Raw genomic sequence first — 20084 nt, 5'->3', positions numbered from 1 at the left:
GCGTTAGGTAATGATTTTCTGTACCAAGAAAAAAAAACCCCACTCCTCTGTAATCCGAGATATATTTATATACACACACACACACGACAATTTTTTATAACAATGTCTTTTTCTGCGTTGAAAACATCTGTTTCCTTCCAGCTGAAAGATTCCTTTTTACAGTATGAGAGGGGGCGGGGGGGAGGGGGTGTGGGGGGGGGAGGGGTGTGGGGGGGAGGCAGAAACAGGTGAGCAGTGAGTAATGAGACAAAGTGAACAAAAGTGAATAATTGCATCAAAACCGTTACATAGATTGTAAGAGGCATTTCCACCCAGTGTCTCGTGTGTCAATGTGTTACTTATGTATTGTGGTGTGTGTGTCAGCTTGTCACTTGGGGAGTGTTAGGCTGCATCCATGGTGCCTGCGCGCGGCCTCACGCGCGCTTCTAGCTGGAGCGATACACGGCCTATAGGAGGGCGTGCCGGGAGGCGCTCCCGTGAGCGGTTTGCCCTCATTGGCTGAGCCACGCACATGACCCGGCCGTCACGCGGCAAAATCAAATGCATTTGATTCCTCGCGCTCCCGCATGTGCGGTCTATGGTCGCGCTCATTGCCTTACGGCATTTTGATCGTGCCGCGCTTACCATGGACGCGGCCTTAGAGGATGGTTTAAAGCGCCATTGCCTCTGAAAATAAAAACATTGTGTGTCCCCTCCTCTAGGTGGGAAGCAGGGGGTCTCTGGCGCTAACCCATGTTAATTTCAGCTCCAGGACCCCCTACTCCCTGAGATACTTACAAGTAAAGGGGCTACCGGTATCTCATATCTAAAGGTCCCGCAGGCCAATAGGAAGCCGCCAGGGATGACATCACAACTTCGTATTGGACAGCGGGACCTTTAAACCGATATATGATGCGCTCAGCCAGGGCTAGTGCCGGCAGCCCCCTCCGAGGTATGTATCTTGGGAAGCAGGGGGTCCCCGCAGCTGAAATCTACGCGGTTCAGCCCTGGAGACCCCCTGCTTCATAGTGTAAAAAAATAAAGAAACCAAAGGTTAAGAGGCACAGATATAATAATGTTTCACATTTTCAGTGTCTAAGGTGGTATTAGCCTTCCTGATTAACAGACACGTAACACCTGATGCAGGTACAAATAGTGCATGTACTGTATGGGTTGTGTATCCGCAGCTCTCCATTAAGCAGCGTTGCTGGGCCAGGTGCTCAAGTTATGAGGTTGTGTGTAGAGCATTGTGGGCAACAGGCAGCCCTGGGGGGCTTCCATGCTAGCCGCCCCAGCAGCCCACTTCCCCCAGTGTATTTGAGCTTCTCCTCGCTCCCTTAGCTGCTTAATAACGCTGCGCTGATAAATACTTGGCTTCTGCTCCTCGCTAGTTCCCATTGTAAGAAGGAACGGCACGCGCATAACTGCGCTGGCATTATGCAGCTACCTGGTAGGGAGAATTGCCTGAACGCGGCTGCAATGTCCCTTCTGCCCGTGGGTAATGTGCAGCCCTATTCAGGCCGCAGAGGTACACATCACGTTGCCTACACCTGGTGTAGAGGAAGATAACCGCCACTACATGGGACTTGTGTGTAAGAATAAACACATTCTCAAGCGGCCCTGCACAAACCAAAACGCTGACACGCAAATAAAGCGCTTTACTCTTAGAAACAAGTCCTGTTAAGTGCCCTCTCATAATACATGTATTGTGAGAGTGAGTGAAGTAGCAACAAATTCCATTTACTTGTAACATTATCTGACCTACTAGATGTAGAAATGATTAAGAAATGGGGTGTGTGTGTGTTGGGTGTGTGTATACACCCCTAGATGTAGTGTGACATTGTTCGCCCAAATAACATAAACATATCCCAGTATAGCTCCACATATCACAGTTTCCATAGGATTTCATTGCAATTGGTGCAGAATACAGGTAGTCCTCGCTGTCCAACGTTTCACTTTACAACAAATGGCAGATCCAACGCTTTACAATGCCTCCCTACGGGCCGTTATCCAACGCTCACCGCCACTGATTAACATGGGACTCACGTTACAGCGGTTTCACTATCCAACGCTACTTCCAGAGCGTGTTCCGTTGGATAACCGAGGACTGTCTGCATCACAGATACAACCAATACACGCAGGCTTGTTCACTGCAAGAACATAACCCAGCAGCTTGTCATCAATACCCCACGTTCTGTACGTATCTGTAGGTCCTGAGCTTTAACCAATAGGAGTAGGAGAACCGTAGACCTACTTAAAACAAACCAAAAGGAAAGAACTATTGCATAAATAGAACATAGGCTTCCCACTTGTGATTTATCGGAGACCTGTGGGGGCCCATGAAGTTGTTTATATGATGGCTCACGCTAGTATACAGTACCTCAAGTATACGCGTACAATGTATTCTTGGTGTGTAACATATGCTTGGTTTACTGACGTGTACATTGTGTTCCTTCTATACTGGGCATGGCATATGCCATGGGGCGCTCAATGCCAGTCCTCAAAACCCCTGCCCCCCTACAGGTAAGATTTTCAGGATAGCCTAGCTCCAGCACAAGTCACTCAATCAGTCCCTGCTTCAGCACAGGTGGCTCAATCAGAGTCTTTGACTGAGCCACCTTTGCTGAAGCGGAAATATCCTCAACCTGGCCTGTTGGGGGGAGCTGGAGGACTGGAGTTGGGTACCCCTGGTATATGCCAATAACAGATCGCTTTCTTAAAGAGAACTACAGTCATTCAGTTCAGGAACGGGCACTAGGTGGGGTGTTTTTTAGTTGACGCCACAAGTGGGGTGTGTGGTATATCAGAGAGGGGGGGGGGGAGGGGAGCATCCACTTTAAAGCTCTGCTGTGAGTAAGTGATTTGGGTGAGCAGTCCCACCTATCCTCGTGGTGACATGTTCGCAATTGCACACACCTCTGGCAGTGAAGATGTTAACACATTCAGCACTGGTGTGTGGGAGCTGTCATTGTGTTGCATTGAGATTTTTTAAACTGGAATCCATTTGGTCGGCTTGAAAGGTCATTTCAATGAGGTTTGTGACAGACCAATCAGAATACTCCGTTTGCCAAAGCTCACCTAGCGTCACCTCACACATGGAACTTGTAACCACGGAGCACTCCGATTGGCTCAAGCTGTTACACTGCATACAAAGCTTCCAGACTATTATATAGAACAACAAGTACCCACCACTGATTGGGTCAGGCCACTGACCCAACGACACTCCAATACCATCTGCTCTCAGAATGTTCCACATGGTCAGCAGAAGGGGTGGGAGGATTGTGTGGAATAGTCTGTGTGAGCAAAGAGCGAGTTCTGGGTACTGAATCAGCTCATTTCCTCAACAGTTGGGCAATGGGGGCATTAGGCACGTGGTACAGTCTGTATTAACAGAGGCCATATGAGCAAATGTCTATTTCCCAAATCAGTTCAGCAGAGGGGTGATTGATATCTGGATAACCGTTCTACCCCTCCCTATAGACCCTCTCTAAGCCATGTGAGATGCACATGTGGGTTTGTATACATCGTACCCACACAAGGATCTGAATGCCAACATTAACTTTTAAACTTCTCATAAGGCAATTAAATTTGTAATGCCCTAAGCCAATACCACGAGAACCCGCGGGGTAACCAAACTCCTACATGGCCATTGCCCTAGCACCATCTTAGCCTCTCCCTCGATACTGTACATTCTCTTCCTAGAATAAAGTGAATCGTGATCTCCCCCCAACTGTTTAAAAAAAAAAAAAAAAAAAAGGGGGACAACCCCCTTTATTCTATCTTTCCATGAATGATGGAAATACATGATGGTAATTTTGACCCCCCATAAATCTCGCACCTTATTTGAAGGGAAATGGATCCTCCTCTCCTGCCAAAAATAGAGAAATTGCAGGATGATATCCAAACTCCTGTTTCCTTTCCCCCTAATTACATCTTGATCTTAACTCATGGCTATGGGTTACAGGGGACCCCCCCCCCCCTCTTCCTCTGTCCTTCCAACAGTTCAGCAGTGGGATTTTCAGGGTCAGAGACAGGGCATGATGGCAGGACCCCCGATACCTCCCTCGCCCCCTAAATCCTGCGGCACCGCTTTCGCTGGCATGCGTCCCGTCCAGACGGGCAAACGCTGTCCGAGTTACTCCCACAGGAAGGGGAGGCCGGGGTTTCGTCTCTGCGTTGCCTCGTGGGGCTCGTGCCCATCTGCAGCACCCAGCCCAGCTTGTTGCCCAGCACCTGTTTGAGGCCGGGAGGGAGGGGCAGAACCTCCAGAGAGTCCACACAGTCAGGCAGCAGCTGGCGCAGGCGGGCGCAGCACAGGTACTGGAGGGAGGTGCGGCAGCAGGAGGAGCGGATCACCTTCATGCTGCTCTTGGCAGCTGTGGAGCAAACCATCGGGAACAGCTTCTTGTTCCTCAGCTGTGTGGCTGCCACACCTGGAAGGCAAAGGGTAAAGCAGCTGTGACAGCGACCAATCGGAGTGCTCGATTCTGCAAAGTTCACAGACCTTGCAGCACGGAACGTTCAGAACTAGATTTGCTATGAGGGATGTCATTCAAATGCTCAGTAGCGTCTTGCTTGGGACCGGTGATGGACCTTCAGAGGGGGGAATTAATCTTACATTTTAAATTGACAGTCAGACATCTTGATTGGTAAAATGATGAACCAAGCCCTGAAAAGGGTGTCTCACGCGGCTCCTAGCTAATCAAGTTAGCGTGTGAGGAACTCCCACTTATCACACGCAAAGTTCCAGCAGACCTTATGGAGTTGGTGCACCATACCTCACCGTCACATTACATCACCAACACCGTTAAGGGCCTACAGAGTAGCCCAACTCCTAAGATGCCTTGTTAGCCAATCCCAACCCTTACAAAACTTAAACACCAAGGGCTTATAACAAAATTCACCTCAAAAAGGATGTGTGGAGATAGTGGACGTTTCAAGGCTTTTCCTAATTGTAATAATGATTCAAATTTGTTTTTCCCTCATTGTAAGGAACAGGTTTTGTTTCTTTACAAAAAATACCCTATAGTAGCGCTATTCAAATCATTCTCGCAGAGGACCTTTGTAGCAACATAAATATATAGGGTCAAATGAAGTCACAGTGACCCTCAATTTCAAAGAGAGATAGATATATGTTTAAGTAGTTGTACTGTGAGCCTGATTACAAAGATTTGCAAACCTGTTCCGTATTGGGGCAGACATCTCATTTTATAAACGCTTACACCACATTTACGCAGTGGGCGGCAGCTAATGTCTTCACTTTGGTTTATGGGGGAAAGGGTGAGCTCACCGATGCACTTCCTGTTTTTGTAGAAGGTCAGAACTCCGTGCCACGTGTCCAGGTGCACCCCGATGATGGAGCCCTGCCCAAAGCGTGACGAGTAGCTGCTCTTGTCGCCCTTGTGCTGGAGCAAACCTGGAAGACACGGGGAGGGGTGAATGCGTGTGCAGGATCCTCTTCTCTGGGCGTGTCCTGCAGGCGTCTCGCTTCCTGCCTGATGTGGCTACCAAGAAAGTCCTTACAGGCCGAAGACCCATTATATAAAAGAGGGATTGGTCTCCTGGCACAAAAAAAAGTGTGTAACCGGGGCACTTTTATGGTGTCATTAACCCTTTCTCTGCATGAGGGGCCTATACACGCATTACCTTAGCTGTCTGCTCACCTGTGTAAGACAGCCCCCAGCTCTCTGCATCTTTTCCCAGGAGACTGCAGAATGTGTGACGATATTTATCCAGGTTCACGTCTGAAGTCCCGATGCCGACCATCTGGGGATGGGAAGGGGGGGGGGGGAGAAGGGCACAGGAGAACATCAGACTGAGCAGAGCCCCCTAAGCCACTGCTTAATCAGAGCAATACAGCCTCCAGTCCCAATTAGGTATGCTTTGAAGCTGCTTCCCAGTGCTGGAAAAGATCAACATCATTCAAATGAATGGGACTTAACTCTTCTCCAGCACAGAGAGACCACTTCCCAGCATATTTAAGTGGGGACATACATTTCAACTCTGTGCTTGATATTCCCTTTTTAACTTCCTCATCGCTCCCTGGGTGGTCCTTGTTGCCCTGTCAGGTGCTCCGTACCATGTCTGTGCCGTAGACGGGTGAGGTCATCTTGATCTCCCAGAAGTGCTGGCCCTTTGAGAGTACCTTGTTGCCTCGTACTGCGGCCGTGCCGCAGCTATACTCCATGTGGAAGCTGACCTTACGATTGTCGCTGCTCAGGACGGTAGCTGTGGATTTACTGCCATCATCCCAAACCCAGTCGAAGTCTACAGAAGAACAGAGAGAGGGGAGGGTGAGAGAGCGGTCAAACACTTTCTGTGTCAGAGGGTTAGAGCTCCATTCAGTCTGCACTCTTACAATCATCTTCCTCCCCGCATTGACAGCTCTTGATCTGGTTGAAGGTGTGCAGGCTGGAGCAGTAGGCATCGTTCTGGCTGTCACAGCCGCAGTACGACTCGCCCGTCACGGGCACAGCGCTGGGGATGGAAGGTGGCAGGTGGAGCAGCTCTGTGTCTGAGTCACTGTTACTTTGCTGTGGAGAAAGATTTGAGTTTGCCTTCCACTACACCTTACTTGGCTCTCCATTATCCTCCAGTGATTTAAAGCCCCGCTCTGTTAAAGATGCAGTCTCTCCTACATCCAATATGAACCAATGGTAGTGACATGTTTGAGGCATTAAACATGGGTGCCCGATGGCCAATTACCAAAATATGGGACCTACAGGTATTCTAAAATCATTTCTTAAAGTTAGGTTGGAAACGTGATGGGCTGGGACTTTCCCCTATCCAGGGAAACCTGCTGTCTATATACATATATACTGGCAGGGGTGCGGTTTTCTTTGGCTGATGTCACGGTGTTCAACAAAAGTTAGCACAGACAGAGCCCCCTCTCACACTTTCTGCCTCTGTTTATTGACTCTCTGACAAGGACAGGGTGGGCTAGGGGTAAAGTAAAAACACTTGATTGACTAACAACCCCCCTCCTATTCAGATGCCCCAAAGAAAAATAATTGGTGCTTAATTCACATAGAAAACGCAGCCAAATCTGTGCTTTAAAGCAGGGGTGCGCAATATTTCTCCCCTGCCAGCTCTCTCCCCTCCCCCTCATTACCTTGGCTCCAGCGTTTTGACATCATGTGACGTTACGTTGCCATGGCAACGCGGCATGGCCAGAAGCCGTCTGAGCCAAAGTAAAATACCCTACAGAGGCCTTCTCTGCTTCCCGGCATTTCATTTAAATACCTTCGGGAAGCGCGCTGGTCCTCTGTAAGCGCTGCGCCCCTCCCCAGAGAATCTCGCAACCTCCTGGTGGGCGTGCCCCTGCTTTAAAGCGTGGTTACAATTGTTTAAGGAATTCTATTAATTCAATGGTTAGAATTCTGTACAAAATGGTTTTCTTGGTCTGCCATCAGGAGTGGACAAGTGTGGACTAGTTATAGTGACAGGTTTAAAGGGTTAAAATTGAGCTATTTGACACCTTACATTTTTATTTCATTTTAAACTATATATTACCAGAACCTTCAAGTGGTATTTAAAAAAAATAAATAAATTAAAAAAAAAAAAGGAGGAGAGAATAGTTTATTGATCCAAACAGGTAGCCAGACGTTTCAGTCCCCACAAACATTGGTAAGAACAGACACTTAACATCTTAAAAAAAACAAACAAAAAAAAAAACACACAACATACAAAATGTTTAATTAGAACAGATCAACGTCCGCAGGGAGCCAAAACGTTCATCCGCTCAAAATTACACTTTTTGTAGGTTTTTTTCTAAAGACCTGGAGTGTCTGTTCTTACCAACTTATATTACCACTATTTTTGCAGCTTCCACCCAGACAGCGAACTTTCGATTTTGCGTACTTGCCACACATACACGTGAAAAAAAAAAAAGAAGTGAGCGCAGAGTAATATCAGCGCTACAAAAGCAGCGCAAACTAAGTAGTGAAACTAATACATAATAAATCCTGTTCAAATGCTGCTAAAATCGTACTGAATCCCACACTGGATTCACAAATGGATTTGAAATCCACAGATATTTGCAAAATTGAACTAGGCGCAGAAGATAAGAAAAAAGAAACAAAATAGTGTTTGCCATCTGTCTGTATAGGGACTAAATACACACCCTTCAGAAAATGCCTGATTTTACAGCAACTGTGTGTGTGGTTCCATTGGTTATAAAGCTTTTTTTTTTATACCAGATCTGTACTATATCCGTTTCCTGTATATGAGGTGGAACACAAGAGGACTGGAAATCAGATCATATGTACAGATCGTGACCAGATCAAGAGGCTCATTCGTGGTCATATGCCATAAACCAAGAGGCTACTGTGTGAGTGTAATACCTTCTATAAAGAACACATTCAAAAGTTGAAACATACTACAACATTTTGTGTCTTTTTTCTTGTCTTCTGCGCTTAGGTCAACTTTGCAAACACCCCCTCTCCCCCCCACACACATTTAACTTTAGCTCAATTTTGTTTTACACATCTATTCATGGATTTTTTTTCTGTAAATCGTTTTTTGACCTAAAGTTGTGTGCTGGTTCCTGCTGTTCCAATTGCATTTGAATGTACACAATCCGAGCACTTCTTCGTTGTGTTTGCAGGAGTGCTGACCGCAGGATATTTATTATATAACAATAAATAAGAGGCACTCCTCAAAATGTATTGAAACACCCAAGGTTTTGTGGGCACGAGTCAATAAAATTTAATCACCACCCAGAGAACCCTGAAGGTTAGTTTAAAACATTGGTTTTCGTGTTATGGATTTTATTAAATACACTTTCTTACAAGAAACAATTCACGTGTGCTGTGTCCCTCCATCTCCACATGCGTTCTAGGTGATGTATAACTTTTTATACATATAGATCTCTCTAAAGGTGGAGTACCTGCTGGGACTACAGACGTTGAGTACATGCCAGAGCTATTTACGTGCATTAATGTATGGAGGACACTTACCTGCCCGTCAGAATCATACCCACATGCGTCAGCCCCTGCTGCTAGGGCTGGTGCCCGGGTATCCTGCTCCCTGCGTACCCCGCTCAGCACAAAACGCCAGCCGCGGCTATTGCGCGGGCGACGTGCCATGTTGTCACGCAGGGAGCTGGAGAAAGAGAGGACAAGGGTGAGAGGGATGCACAGCTATCTCTCACTAACACCACATTATAATTCGCGTTCCTCAGCTGTGACCAACAACTTTAATGCCAGATTGGTACAAATTAGGGGTTTTAGTTCCTAAAATTTTTATTTCAGGGACCCCTTTGTCTCTCCACAGCAATGATAAAAGTCCTAATGGCTCTGGGGGGGACCTTCAGATGTGATCCCTGCTCCTGGCATCCAGTCTCCCCCCCGCCCTGACATTGCTGCCGCCACCCCCCATCTCTGATCCAACGCCGCCGGTGTGGCTATATTTACCAAGCGGTGCTCCTCCATAAGACATATCTTGTAACCCAAACTCCTTTCAATGGGCTGCCAAGTGCCTTCTGACGCGCTATGGTGTGTTACAGAGCAGCACAGCTTAGTAAATACGCCCCTCGTCTCCAATGCATGGAACCTGCAGAAAAGGCTTCTGGGTAGCTCATGGGGCAGTGGATTCTGGGTAGCTCATGGAGCAGTGGATTCTGGGAGAAATGTGCTGCTCCCCTCCCCAGGGTGGGCTGCAGATTCCCCTGGGGGTAACAATCACCTGGTCCTTGTCCCACATCAGCTATGGTTTGGAGCCACCAGCAGCCCATCCCTGGCTTCCTGTTTCCCATCAACTGCCCCTCTGAGCCCTTGGGGGGGGGCAATGGCTTCTCACTGGAAGGCCGGGCTCCCCTCAGCTGCGAGCTTTCTCCCACCTCCCTCATCTCTCGGCTTCCCTCCCGGGACTTCCCCTCGCATAGGCTCTTCCTCCTCTCCCCCTCCAAACCCAGCACCGACCTACCTGCTCCGGAACCAGAGAGGTAAACAATAACCTCTGAACCCGCCCCGCCCTCTACAGACCAGCAGCCCCAGACCCTGCCGCGCTTCGATTGGGCAGAAAGTGATGTCCCGTTTGGTTATTTTCTCTCCCCATTCGCCAGGCACCCTGCTCGTCAAATGTGGCGAGGCGGGGCCGAGCGCGGCCGTCTCTGAATGTGATTGGATGAAGCCGGCTGTCACTGTTATTGCTGGTGACAATTAGGCGCCTGACGACGCAGCTAATATCTGATTGGTCGGGGTATATCAAGTTTGACCCACGAGAGGTTACGCCTTCTCTGCTTACTGATTGGTTAGCGGCGAGATGTGCCAGCGTATAGGCGGAGATTTATCTCGTAAACTCTGCGGTGATTGGAGAACGCCTTGTCAATCTCAGCAAATGCGGAAGGGGTGAGCAGCATGGAGGCAGCAGGGGGTGAGTGTGACTTATCCAGTGATCTAAACATGTTACAGTGGGGTCATGAATTGCCCCAGTGCCATGTGTGTCAGCAGATAAGTAGGGTCTTCTCCAAAAATACTGGACTCAATGGTGAAAGGTGCGTCAGACTTGATCCACAGGGGGGGGGGGGAAGGGAGCGGTGAAAGGTGCGTCAGGTCACTATGTCCAGGGAGGAAAATACCGGACACATACATGTCCAGTATTACAGCACCTCTCATTTTATACTGGACAGAGTATCCAAATACAGGACAGTCAAGTTCAATACCTGACACCTGCAACCCTACAGATAAGCCCCATGGAGATAGGTCTCCAGCCCTTTAAAACTCTCTCCTGTGTTTTTATTTTTTTACTTCAATGGCATATCTGATATGAACAGGGTTGCCACCTTCAACTGATGGCCAACCCGACGGCGGCGTCTCCTTGCGTCCTGCTGCAACTCCCCCCTCCAACTGCAGTGAATATGGTGGCGCTAAATGACGCCACGTTGCCATGTCAATGGGACGCTATGTGACGTCATGACCAGGGCTTGACCAATTACCCAAAAAGCTACTTGCCCAACCAAAAAAGCTACTTGCCACCTACCCCTGCCCCCTGCCCCTTCCATTTTTGCCCTGCAGAAACAAAAAGGAAATCCTGAATTATGCTGAATAAAACTGCATCACAGTCCTAACATACAGCTTCTCTGCACCACAGTCCTAACATACAGCTTCTCTGCACCACAGTCCTAACATACAGCTTCTCTGCACCACAGTCCTAACATACTGTACAGCTTCTCTGCTTTCCTGGTATTGATCGCTGAACACACACAGCACTTCTGTATTATTACCGTACCTTCACATTGCTGCGCCGTTTACATTACTCAGGGAAAGACGAGCCCCAATGCTACATCCAACACAACACATTATTTAGTACATGTACTATGTATTTTACCTGTATTCTTTCCTCATAACTATGGGTCATTTAGTTCAATACTTTGGCCAAAATATGTTAAGCCTGAAACCACGTCACGGTAAGCCCATTTCAGTAGGTCCTACACTAGGGGTGTGCAAATTGGGGGGCGCGGTGGTTGTAGAGGTCCCGCGCTCTTCCCCAAGGCATTTAAATCACAAATCAAAGATTCAGGTCTTGACTCTAGTACAGAAAATAAACATGTTTAACATATTGAGTTTGGAAGGACGTTACCACTTTACTCCAGTTTCAGAGCGTGGAAATCTTGCCGGCGTGCGGCACATCGTTCTGGTGCTGTCGGGGAAGGGAGGCGTTGGTAAGAGCACCATCTCTACGGAGCTCGCTCTGGCACTGCGGCATGCTGGGAAAAAAGTGAGTGTGACCATGTAAAGCCACAATGGATCCCTAAGCCCGAAGAGTTCACAATCTATTTTTGGATGCCTAAGGCAATAGTAAATAAAGTGCCTGAAGCTGCCCTCTCCCACTTCAGAGATGCTAGGCTAATGCTTTGCCCGCATTAAAGCTCAGTGGATCTTTCTCTGTAGGTTGGGATACTGGATGTGGATCTGTGTGGTCCCAGCATCCCCCGCATGTTGAACGCTCAGGATAAAGATGTTCATCAGTGTGACAGTGGCTGGGTACCAGTGTACGTGGATCAGGAGAAGAGCATCTCGCTCATGTCCATCGGCTTCCTGCTGGAGCGTCCGGATGATGCTGTGGTGTGGAGAGGACCCAAGAAAAATGGTATGGAGCAAAGACATCCGGGAAAACACTGGGACATGGGAGTCTGTGGGCATGGGGCAGAGGCGTCTGCGAGCTCCGGGGCATGGAGCAGAAGCGTTTGAGAGTCGGAAGCAGTGTGCCTGTATGAATGTAACATTGCTTTATAGTGCTGCATGTTGGAGATGCAGCTGTACGTGTAGCACCCCCTGGTGGCCCATCTTCTGAGTGCAATAATCTCTTCTCTCCGCGCTCAGCTATGATAAAGCAGTTTGTCAGCGATGTGGCTTGGGGGGACCTGGATTTCCTCATCGTTGACACCCCCCCGGGGACATCAGACGAGCACATCTCCACCGTGGATGCACTGCGCCCCTTCCAGCCACTGGGTGCCATCTTGGTCACCACTCCGCAGGTGCCACCCCTAGTGTTTCCCCTGTCATTTAACTTTGTTACTGTTGAGATGCAGGCTCTGGCAGCACTGGCAAAAAAAAAAAAAACCCCCATGAGAAACTGATCGTACAACTAATCATGTTTAATAAAGCCTCACCGGTCTCTGCTTCACGTGTACAGAGCTGTCCAAACCTCATAGGTCTCTCCTTCACGTGTACAGAGATTGCCAAACCTCATAGGTCTCAGCTTCACTTACAATCTGAAAGCTACATGACAAAACTGGTTTAAGATTCATATATCAGTTCCATTACATTTTGGGTTTTCCAAGACTGATCAGTTTATAGCTCGATGACAAACGCACACACGTTGGCCCATGTTTCCGAAGCAGTCTTCTGCAATAGACCGGTTCCGTTACTGGAAGATACCTCTTCAGCCCATTGAATGCCAAGTTTCTATGGCCCTTTGTCTCTTATAAGGCAACATCCTAATTGATGATAAGTTAATGGCTATGGCCTTTAATGAGGAATCCTACACAATGGACACCCTCTTGTAACATAAGCAGAATGTGCTGCTAACCCCATGCTCTGCATCGCCTACTCCTGGCACTATCGCACCCAGCACTGTTGTGATGCAGCTATCACTGGGTTGAAAGCTTACGCTGACCCTGGGTGACCTTTGCTCTTGCAGGCAGTGTCTGTGGGGGATGTGAGACGGGAGCTGACGTTCTGCAAGAAGACCGGACTACCGGTTATTGGGATCGTGGAGAACATGAGTGGATTCGTCTGTTCATACTGCACGGTAAACACTCTATTTCTGTTTACACCCAATTAAAGATGCAATCCCCGGTAGCTGACCAAAAAAACCCCAACATTTTCTAAATAACTGAACAGTCTAATTGTCTTCCTAAAGAAGTGTAACCATGTTTAAAGCTAAGATCTGGCTGCTTTTTGTTTGTTTGGGGCCTCTGCCTTCTCACACCCCATGTTTATCAGATAGCCAATAAAGAGGCTGAGATGGGGGTGGTGGTTTACCTGCACAAAGTACTATTGAACACTAAGTGACATCATACAAAAGGGGAAATGTAACCGCTTCCCAAGTCCCCGCTCACCAGGTTTGCAAACGAATGACCCAATAATACCTGTGGATATTGGATTTCTTGTAGAAAGGCATCGGTCACCCAGATGTGACCAGAGGTCATTGCCATTAGTGCACTTTGCTCTCGGGAGGGATTGCCTCAGCCTCAGCATGTTAACACAATCTCACTATACACCACATAATCTGTACAAAAGGAGAATACTAATTACTTTTTGCATTGAAGGGGTTAATGGGGGGGGGGGGGGGGTTCTCTGCCCTTTTGTGCTGGTGATCTCTGCCTTTCTGCAGTGAAGGCACTGAGCCAGAAACTGGTCAGCATCTAACCCTGAATTCTTGATCCTACCCTAACTGGAAGGGAGAGACGTTTTAGGAGACAAGGGTACACACTCAATGGGGCAGAGTTAAACATCCTTGGGTGGATACCGGTAACAGGCAGACGGGCACTGGGTAGCCAGACAAAGCTGCATTTTGGGCTGGCCCATATTTACAAAATGGACCTTGCATTGGGTAGAATTATACATATATAGGGGGATGGTGAATTCGCACTGAGTGGCACAACACACAGAGTGTGGACTGAAATATACAGAAGGAGGTTTGTACTGGGTGGACTGGTGTGTATACAGGGGGCTTGTACCTGGTGGATGGGTACATACATGGGGGGCTTGCACTGCATGGGCAGCCACACATTCACTGAAAGGGGCTGGCACATAAATAGGAAGGGATTGGTTCATTGATAAAATGCACACTCACTTTTGAAGGCAATTTAGTGCCTGTGGGTTCGTGGTGAATGGGAAGATGTGAACCGGAACCAGTGGTGCGCCCTGCTGCTGAGCAGTATAAAGACAGGCCCTGCTGCTGAGCAGTATAAAGACAAGCCCTGCTGCTGAGCAGTATAAAGAAAGACAGGCCCTGCTGCTGAGCAGTATAAAGATAGGCCCTGCTGCTGAGCAGTATAAAGACAAGCCCTGCTGCTGAGCAGTATAAAGACAGGCCCTGCTGCTGAGCAGTATAAAGACAAGCCCTGCTGCTGAGCAGTATAAAGACAGGCCCGGCTGCTGAGCAGTATAAAGACAGGCCCTGCTGCTGAGCAGTATAAAGACAAGCCCTGCTGGCAGCATGGTGTGAGGCTGTCTCTGGAACAGCTGCAGGATACACTGATTAATATTAGAATTGTGGACCTTCGTGTCAGAACTGACTCGGCTGCTAGGAACCACTGACCTGAGCTCGGGATCTACAGGCATATAAAGGTTGGGGTATAACTGGTCAGACCCATTGAGATTTGTCCATTTGTAGCAGTGGTTCTGTTTCTCATTCTAGGAATGCACAAACATCTTTTCCAAGGGAGGCGGTGAGGAGCTGGCACGGCATGCTGGAGTCCCCTTCCTAGGTGAGGAATGCTGACTTCTAAATCATAGCTTCACATCCCATTATCAAGCCAAAGAGAGAGACCGTTGTCTTGTATGTGTACATCTTGTTATATGTGGTATGTTGGGGTCATGTAAATATAAGTACACTGAAGAGACCCTTAAAATATGTCTGTCCATCATAGCGGGATAGGGATCCATCAAGATTGTTCTTCATCGCACTGGGTGACAGGCACCCATCAATAGTCTTTCCTACCATTGGGTGACAAGGACCAAATAAGACCTGTCTCAATGCTGAGTGACGAGCCTGTCATTGCCCTCATTGGATGATGACGACTATAGAATAGATCCTTCTGGTTTAACCTACTTGTATAAGAAGACATGTATGTATGTCTTTATTTATATAGCGCCATTAATGTACATAGCGCTTCACAGCAGTAATACACGTGACAATCATATAGATAACAAATAATATAAATAACACATAAAGGGGAGAAGTGCTTCAGACATAAAAGTAACATTTAGGAAAAGGAGTCCCTGCTCCGAAGAGCTTACAATCTAATTGGTTGGTAGGAAGGACGTACTGAGACAGTAGAATGGCATTCTGGTAAGTGTGTCTGCAAGGGGCCAAGGTTTATGTATGAGGTGTAAAACTATCACTCAGAGCTACGCATATGCTTCCTTAAGCCGGTATGTTTTGAGTTGGGTCTTAAAGGTGGATAGAGAGGGTGCTTGTCGGGTATTGAGGGGAAGGGCATACCAGAGGTGTGGGGCAGTCAGTGAGAAAGGTTTAAGGCGGGAGAGGGCTTTAGATACAAAAGGGGTAGAGAGAAGGCATCCTTGAGCAGAACGCATGAGTCGGGATGGTGTATAGCGAGAAATTAGGGCTGAGATGTAAGGAGGGGCAGAAGAGTGTAAAGCTTTAAAAGTGAGGAGGATAATTGAGTGCGAGATACGGGATTTGATAGGAAGCCAGGAGAGGGATTTCAGGAGGGGAGACGCGGAGACAGATTTAGGAAAAAGTAGAGTGATTCTGGCAGCAGCGTTTAGGATAGATTGTAGGGGAGACAGGTGAGGCAGGAAGGCCGGACAGCAGGAGGTTACAGTAGTCGAGACGGGAGAGAATGGGGATCCGTGTCAGAGTTTTTGCAGCCGAGCAACAGAGGAAAGGGCGTATCTTTGTAATACTGCAGAGGAAAAAACAACAGGTTTTAGCTACCTTTTGAATGTGAGAGAAGTCGTGTGACCCCTAGACAGCGTGCTTGGGCTAATAGTTGAATGATACTACCTCCTTCCACATTACTGTTGGATGTACTAAGGCCAGGTTTGGGAGGAAGTAGGAGCTCTGTTTTTGCCATGTTAACTTTAAGTCGGCGGAGGGACATCCAGGATCATATCGCAGAGAGACATTCAGAAAGTTTGGTCTGTACCAGCAGGTGTAAGGTCCGGGGTAGAAATGAAAGTGTATGTGGTATGTCAAGGCTTGTGTAAATAGGATTACACAGGAGATACACTTGCTCTTTCATTGGTTAACCGAGCCCTATGACCTATCCAGCCTGTTCCTGCCCCCACAGTGTAAAAATAAGGTTGGTAGTCTGCTTTAAAGGGCATGGCATGAAATTGTGGTCCCTTTGGGGGGTGCTGCGCCGTTTAAAAAAGGGTACTGTGGCTTCCATGCTGGTGGTAACAAGGAAGAACCAGTGGTTTATCCATCCTACCATGGGTGACAGAGCCACTTCCATAGCTGATTAGGCTGTTCGATAGCTTTTCTGTGCAGTGGCCAAACTCAACATATTTCCATCTGTAGCACAGTTGTTCTCTATTCACCGCTTCCATTACTCTCCCACAGGATGCGTCCCACTGGATCCTCTCCTGAGCCAGAGCTTGGAGCAGGGCAAGGACTTCCTGCAGGAGTTCCCGAAGAGCGCAGTGTTCCCGGCCATCACCAGCATCACTCGGCAGATACTAGAGAAGGCTTCCCAGAGCTCCTGACCCTCCCAACAGTGATTAGTCATTGGATAGTCCCCACTTTCCATTCAAAAAGACCTGTGCCTGAGATATTAAGTGTGAGAATATTGATGACCATTGAGTGAGTTTCTCCTAGATCATGAGTTCCAGAAGTTACTTTTATATAACTTACCAAGTTGCAGAGGACTTTGGGTGTATGGGTGACGTCCTCAGTTTCTTACAGACAAACTCCTATTCCGGTGACGTCTTCTCTGCTTCTCCTGCCGTATGAGTTAGAAGGTATCCGAGTCCTCTCCTCCCAGCTTCAGATCTTCTTTGTGTTACAGACTAATCCTTCATATCCTTGCAAAGTCTCCCCGGCTTCTGACTCCTCCGTCAGCGTGTCTAAACCAGGCTGCCGTGTCGCCCAAGACAAACCTGAAATGCGCCCGGTCCCGTCCGATTGGGTCGCCATGAGAATGCAGAATGTGATCTCAGTGTACTGCTCACTGAAGATTTTGAATCGGACAAAATAATAAAAAATAGAACAGAATGGTAGAACTAGAACGAATCATGTTACTAACACGCGGTTGTCATCTCCTATCTAATGTTAGAGGATCTTCGATTTAACATAATATCTGAAAACAGCAGTCCCCACCCAAAAAAAAACAAATGACACAAACTGATAGTTTGTGCTGCAATGATACATTTCTTGCTCCCTCCCCCGGACACCATCCCCCCCCCCCCCTTGTTTTTACTGGTTTAATATTGTGCTGGCGCCTGCTGCCACCTTGGCACCTTCTCCTGTCTAATGGAAGTGGCCATTTTAACTTCACAGTGAGGCTCCGATTTTCACATGTATGTCTCCACAAGGCAACAACAGATTTTAAAAAGGTTGGGGTGGCTCAAAACAATAGCAGCTGGACACCACAATGGTAAAAGGCTAATATTTGTAACCTCCCGTACCTGGTCTCTGTAAGGTTGCCAGGTGTTCAGTATTGAACCGGACTGGCCTGTATTTGGTCACTGTCCAGTAAAAAATGAGGTAATACTGGACATGTATGTGTATACCGGTATTACCTCTCCAGATATACAGTAGGGACCTGACTGGCTTGGGGGAGAGGGGGGGGGTGGTCGCTGGATTTCCCTGTGCAGGACTGTTGCTAGGGGGCTGGGCAACTTCCTCCATCCTAATTGACTGCATTACCCAGCAGCAGCCAATCAGGAGGAGGTGTCAGGTGGGACCAAGGAGAGGAGGAAACAGCAGGGAGCATAGAGGGGTGTGTGTCCCGAACACGTCGCACCATTCACCGTTGTGTCCAGTATTTTTGGAGAAGCCGCCTGGCAAGTACGTCTCTGGCGGCTTCCAGCAACATGGTGTCACGTAAAGCCGGACACCAGTTAAGGGGGGGGGGGTGGGGTGGGGGCGCAGACTGAAAAGTTTGTGCACCCCTGTTCTAGATTAAGCTTTGAGATACGGGAAATATTTCTATCTTCCCCTTATTTATTTCTTTTTAAAAAAATTATGCATTTGTTGGGGGAAAAAGTCGTATTTATTAAATATATCCTCCCTCCCCTCTCCCCCTTTATGGGCGTAGTGCACAGTGGGACATAGTGTAATTTCGGCCTCCATTTGCACACATGCCAGCATGTCTGTCGGCAGAATCGGAATATCCTTTTATTGCATTAACAGTTAAAGCGTAAATTCAACTTTCAAGCCACAATCTCTCCTTTACATTTATATGAAGGGGTGGTGGGGACCCCCGTACCTCATTCAACGGAATCGCATTTCCCAGACTGGGGGTCTGCTGGTTCCTGACATATTACACTCCAATAGTGTAATAGAAGCGACCAATAGAAACCTGCAATATCATTAGGAGATGACATCATGGCTTCCTGTCAGGTGACCTGTGGCCACTTGAAATACTCCCTTTTTTTTTTTTTGCTGGGCTCCCACCTGTTTATTGTTTTCCTGGCGTCTGCTATTACCATGGCAACTGCTGGGGTCTTGGAGAAGGGCAGCGGCCATTTTTATCTCCCAGGTGGGCAGTTGTTCAGCAACTGATATCTCCAGAGTTCAACAACTGGAATCAAAATGCGCGGGATTGTTATATATACAACAATCCGAGGCATTTGCCATGGTAAAAAGAAAGGAATCCTTTATTAGGCGAGAATAGAGGCTTTCATGCTACATATAGCTTTCTTTTTTTGTAAAAGTTTGTAATGATTATTTTAAGCGAAAGACCTCGGTCGTTTTGTCCTTTAATTATTTCGATGCTGGAAGCCCGCTCGGGGTAGCGATCACACTTTGGTCTAAAATCCGTAGGGCGAGACGCTCACTCGGTACAAAGTAACATTAACCGTTCAATTTCATTTTTACTTAACCCTTTGTGTGCCCATGGGCGTTGTCGCTACGTCACGCCCGACGGAGGTTTTTTTTTTTCTGGGGGCGATCGCGTCCTGCATTCAGGGTGAGCGCACGACGCAAACTGCTCAGTGAGGAAATTGAGCTGGAGAGGCCTTGTCCGGGTTTCCTGCAAAATGGCTGCCACGGTTACATGATCTCACACACACACTCCCCCTCTCACTCACACACACATACTCTCCCCCTCACTTACACATACACAAACACATACTCCTCACACACACACTCACTCCCCCTCTCACTTAGGCTGCGCTTATAGTGCCTTGCGACGGCGACGCATTGTCGCTCCAAAACAAATCTATTGACTCCGTCGCAAGCGCTTATAGTAAGCGCGACGGAGCAACATCGCGACCAAAAATTTTGAAGCCGGGTCAATTTGATTTTTTTAGAGAGTCGCCACGTGACTGTCTCTAAACCAATCAGGAACCGTGGCCCGCCCCCTTCGTGACATCACTGGCCTTGTCGCCAGCGACGTCGCTTAAAATGAAATTACAACTTTCGCTAGTGGTGACGTTATCGGTCGCGTCGCCCGGCATTATACACGCGGCCTTATACACGAACACACACACTCCCCCTCTCACTTACACACACACACTCCCCCTCTCACTTACACACACACACACACACACACACACACCCTCAGGCTCTCACTCGCACACACACACACACACTCTCTCCCCTTCCCCCACACAGAGACAGACACAGACATACACACTGTCTTTAAAGGAGCCGACTGTCGCTGATTCTCCCGCTCTCCTGTCAGCCGGTTCTTGGTGGCAGAATCAGGGAGAGGAAAGAGCAGCGAGTTCCCGGCTGCT

General features: G+C 48.0%; 2 protein-coding genes across 6 annotated transcripts; one reads left to right on the top strand and one right to left on the bottom strand.

The window, feature by feature from the left end:
* Positions 1–48: 48 nt before the first annotated feature.
* Positions 49–9985, bottom strand: SPSB3 (splA/ryanodine receptor domain and SOCS box containing 3). Of its 2 annotated transcripts, none has more exons than XM_075566235.1 (7): positions 9904–9985; positions 8937–9081; positions 6338–6512; positions 6059–6246; positions 5643–5745; positions 5270–5395; positions 49–4412 (listed from the first exon to the last, which is right to left on the bottom strand). In XM_075566235.1, exons 2-7 carry the CDS (start codon positions 9063–9065, stop codon positions 4051–4053), a joined length of 1083 nt encoding a protein of 360 aa, XP_075422350.1. In that variant the 5' UTR covers positions 9066–9081; positions 9904–9985; the 3' UTR covers positions 49–4050. The 2 variants fall into 2 exon arrangements, with proteins under 2 accessions (XP_075422350.1, XP_075422349.1); XM_075566234.1 differs by lacking the exon at positions 9904–9985 and adding an exon at positions 9664–9894.
* Positions 9986–10119: 134 nt separating this feature from the next.
* Positions 10120–17394, top strand: NUBP2 (NUBP iron-sulfur cluster assembly factor 2, cytosolic). 4 transcript variants are annotated; one of them, XM_075566236.1, is made up of 7 exons: positions 10120–10353; positions 11573–11697; positions 11871–12069; positions 12303–12457; positions 13123–13233; positions 14848–14917; positions 16744–17394. In XM_075566236.1, exons 1-7 carry the CDS (start codon positions 10338–10340, stop codon positions 16884–16886), a joined length of 819 nt encoding a protein of 272 aa, XP_075422351.1. In that variant the 5' UTR covers positions 10120–10337; the 3' UTR covers positions 16887–17394. The 4 variants fall into 4 exon arrangements, with proteins under 4 accessions (XP_075422351.1, XP_075422352.1, XP_075422354.1 ...); XM_075566237.1 differs by having other exon boundaries at positions 10142–10353; positions 11579–11697; XM_075566239.1 differs by lacking the exon at positions 10120–10353 and adding an exon at positions 10376–10474 and having other exon boundaries at positions 11579–11697.
* Positions 17395–20084: the final 2690 nt, after the last annotated feature.

The sequence above is a fragment of the Ascaphus truei genome, chromosome 11 (genome assembly GCF_040206685.1).
Source record: "Ascaphus truei isolate aAscTru1 chromosome 11, aAscTru1.hap1, whole genome shotgun sequence".
NCBI classification, from domain to species: domain Eukaryota; kingdom Metazoa; phylum Chordata; class Amphibia; order Anura; family Ascaphidae; genus Ascaphus; species Ascaphus truei.
This window is presented reverse-complemented; position numbering and strand designations above follow the sequence as displayed.

Bases quoted from the DNA above. Each gene is read 5' to 3' on its own strand.
- SPSB3 (XM_075566235.1), bottom strand. From the start codon at position 9,065: ATGGCACGTCGCCCGCGCAATAGCCGCGGCTGGCGTTTTGTGCTGAGC. The intron at 5,746-6,058 runs GTACGGAGCACC...TCCCATCCCCAG, and splicing joins CCGTCTACGGCACAGACATG to ATGGTCGGCATCGGGACTTC. The intron at 4,413-5,269 runs GTGAGCTCACCC...TTTGCCTTCCAG, and splicing joins CAAAAACAGGAAGTGCATCG to GTGTGGCAGCCACACAGCTG.
- NUBP2 (XM_075566236.1), top strand. The intron at 11,698-11,870 runs GTGAGTGTGACC...CTTTCTCTGTAG, and splicing joins TGCGGCATGCTGGGAAAAAA to GTTGGGATACTGGATGTGGA. The intron at 13,234-14,847 runs GTAAACACTCTA...TTCTCATTCTAG, and splicing joins TCGTCTGTTCATACTGCACG to GAATGCACAAACATCTTTTC.